Source organism: Orycteropus afer, unplaced genomic scaffold (assembly GCF_000298275.1).
Source record: "Orycteropus afer afer isolate SDZICR_OR568_19922 unplaced genomic scaffold, OryAfe1.0 scaffold01079, whole genome shotgun sequence".
Taxonomy (NCBI): domain Eukaryota; kingdom Metazoa; phylum Chordata; class Mammalia; order Tubulidentata; family Orycteropodidae; genus Orycteropus; species Orycteropus afer.
The window spans coordinates 114,324-117,466 of record NW_006922666.1 but is presented as its reverse complement, the minus strand read 5'-3'; the positions used below and the strand labels follow the sequence as shown (position 1 = coordinate 117,466).

Below are 3,143 nucleotides of genomic sequence, written 5' to 3'. Positions count from 1 at the left end.
CACATAACAACAACAACAACAACATATGAATGATATTTTATCCAGGTTCATGGTGACAGAGATGTATTCTTGGAGAAAGTAGCATTTAAGTCTTGCCCTATAAGAGAGACAAAAGTCAGGGCCTTGGGGCAGAGAAATCTAAAAAAAAAAAAAAAAAAACCACTGCCATCAAGTCAATTCTGACTCAAAATAACACTAAAAAAAATAGCACTGCTAACTCATAGGGCTTCTGAGGCTATAAATCTTTACAAAAGAAGACAAGAAGATTGCCCCATCTTCCTTCAGCAGAGCAGCTGGTGGATCTGAGCATCTTAACTTCTGGTTAGCAGCCAAATGCCTTATCCACTATACCACCAGAGCTCCTTAAATATGGCAAATATTCTATACAAATACCTAAGTGTTGCTGGACCTGGATGTGACAAGAGATAAAGCTGAAGAGATACCCAAGAATAAGAGATGACTTTGAAGTGTTTTAGCAGGGGAGTGACAAGATGAAATTTGTCTTTAGAATATTCATTCTATTTGCAATCTAGTAAGAAAAGAATAACATTTCAGCACATATTTCTCAAGATCACACACAAAAAAAAGAGAGAGGGCAAATTCAGTGAGGTTTCAATTTCTGAAGTCTCTTCTAAAAACTTAATTCAGGTGGCTATGATAGCCAGATATTAAGCTTCATTCAAGGAACCTATTGGGCACATAACAGTTCAGGAATTTTAGATAAAGATAGAGGTGGGGAGTGAAAAAGAAAAAGCCAAAAATGGCTTAAAAAAGTGAGAAGTTTCAAGTCCAAAACTTCATAAAAAGAAAGATGCAAATAAGTATGCATTTCTTCACATTCCCAGTATTATTCACTCTGGTAAATAAGAGAATAGGCTTTTGAAATTTTGCTCTTTCAATTACCTCATATACATGTGAAAGCTGGACAATTAATAAGGAAGACTGAAGAAGAACTGACGCCTTTGAATTACGGTGTTGGTAAAGAGTACTGAATAGACCATGGACTGCCAGAAGAATGAACAAATCTCGCTTGGAAAAAGTACAGCCAGAATGTTCCTCAGAAGTGAGGACAATGAGACTTTGTCTCACTTACTTTGCACATGTTATCAGGAGGGACCCGTCCATGTAGGGCATCATACTTGGTAAAGGAGAGGGTCAGCAAAAAAGAGGAAGATCCTCAGTGAGATGGATTAATACATTGGCTGCAACAATGGGCTCAACATAGTGATTATCAGGATGGCACACCACTGGTGTTTCATTTCGCTGTAAATGGGGTCGCTGTGAACTGAACTGACTCAAAGGCACCTAACAACAGTAATAGGTTTAGCATTAAAATATTTAAAGTTGTTTCTAAATGTCTTGAAAAAGCCTTTTATAATTATGTGAAAGCTTTTCAAGTGAAAATGTACATGACTCAAATAAGAGCATTTTGGTGTGTATTTTTATTATATACCATCACTTAAATATAGAACTTGGCTGATACTAATTCAATTTTTATAATTAAAAGGAAATAGCTGTTGAACTAATGAACTGGATTGTAGACATTGTCTTATGTGACACTGCTTCCCCAAATTAAGTAAAATTAAATGTCTTCAGTATTTCATAAAATTCAATATACTTCTAAATACTCTTTGATGCTAAAACGAAACACCTTACCTCATATGTTATGGAAGTCTGTGCATAATTGGGAACCATTAGGGATTTATTGGTTGTCTCCCCTACTTGGCAGTTGATAATGACATGTTCCAAGGCTTGAGGTTGCCTTCCAATACCTTTCACATCAAAGATGTGCTTCACACCATCTATTTCATTTTGTAGAATAAGTCTGCCCTGTGACAAAGTAGCCAAATTTCAGCTCTATGGAAGTCTTTACTTAGATTCCAAACCACCTCTCCTATGCTATTAATTTCAAGGGTAGTTAAAAAAAATTAGCTTACAAGGAGGTGTCAGCCACTGACTTTTTCAGTTTGTATAAAAATCCTTATTATTAAATTAACAAAGGTAAACTCTGGTGAAAAGATCTTTTTTTTCTCTTTAATTTCTCTAAATTATAGAGGTTATATAGGCAATCTCATACATAGCAATTATATATGTGTTTACTTCTTTGGCAAAGAAATATGCCTTCTAAGAAAATAGTTTCTAATGTACCAAGTTCTTCAATGAACAGAATAAAAGGAGCAATGATTTTACTTTGTTCTGCACATTGTATAAAAATAAGTTGGATATAATTGTTGACAGCCAATAGCATTATGACTTTCAGAATTTTTATCCTTGAAGTTAAAACATTTATTAAATTTTAAGAAAGATTAAACATTAAATTCATGGCAAACATAGCTTGTTTGCAAAATAATGTTTCATCATCAGTTAAACATAGGTTAGTATCATACATTGGTTTAATAACATACTAAGAATGTTAAAAATATCAATGAGACCATACCGTAACCTCACAAGCCAAAACAGGTTTGAATGTGAGAGGATACTGTGCAGTTTCTCCTGGCTTGATGTTTAGGATGGAAGGTCCATAAAACCAGTCCCCTTTTATGGTAACTTTACATCTCCATTCATTCTTTGTTCTGTTACTCTAAAGGATGAAAAAAGATAGTAGAAAAGCATTATATAAAAAGTGAATTACGTATTAATTCTTGCTACTTTTAATTAAATTACCTACTTTTATTGCACTTCTTAAGAATCATCATTTGAAAGTCATATTTGTTAAGAAAGACTATCAAGAACTTGAACATAAGGCAAAAGAATGACTGCATGTCTTTTCAATGTCATACAGGAACATTGTCTAATAGGCTCACACATTATAATTTAATATATATGGGAATATCCCTTTGTTAGGCTTACCTATTACTGCTAAAATGATAAAATGGTCTTAGAACACTAGAGAACCAAAACAGTAGCCAATCAGATCCCATCTTAATCAAGTGATAAGGTCACTATAGAACTTTATAGACTTTGTAGCAGAGTGATCTGGAAATCCATAACTTTGCTTGGTGGAACCAGAAGGGCATGGCTTTTGACTAGGAAATTGATGATGAGTTAAGGAAGTCGGAGTTAATGTTTTACGCAAGGAGATCCAGCAGAAGTGATTAATCAGGTAAGTAGCATGACATAATTTATAGTCAGGAAAAAAATTC

The 3,143-nt window shown here is 34.1% G+C and overlaps 1 protein-coding gene across 1 annotated transcript in view; it reads right to left on the bottom strand.

Annotated features, from left to right (window-relative positions):
• The window catches only part of LOC103212728 (cilia- and flagella-associated protein 47), a gene marked incomplete at its 5' end in the record, with an annotated part of 285,428 nt that overhangs the window by 175,289 nt on the left and 106,996 nt on the right, over window positions 1-3,143 (bottom strand). The window contains 3 exons of the mRNA XM_007958686.2: window positions 394-409; window positions 1,657-1,830; window positions 2,438-2,581. Coding sequence (XP_007956877.2) covers window positions 394-409; window positions 1,657-1,830; window positions 2,438-2,581 — 334 coding nt within the window. The remainder of the gene's footprint in view (window positions 1-393; window positions 410-1,656; window positions 1,831-2,437; window positions 2,582-3,143) is intronic.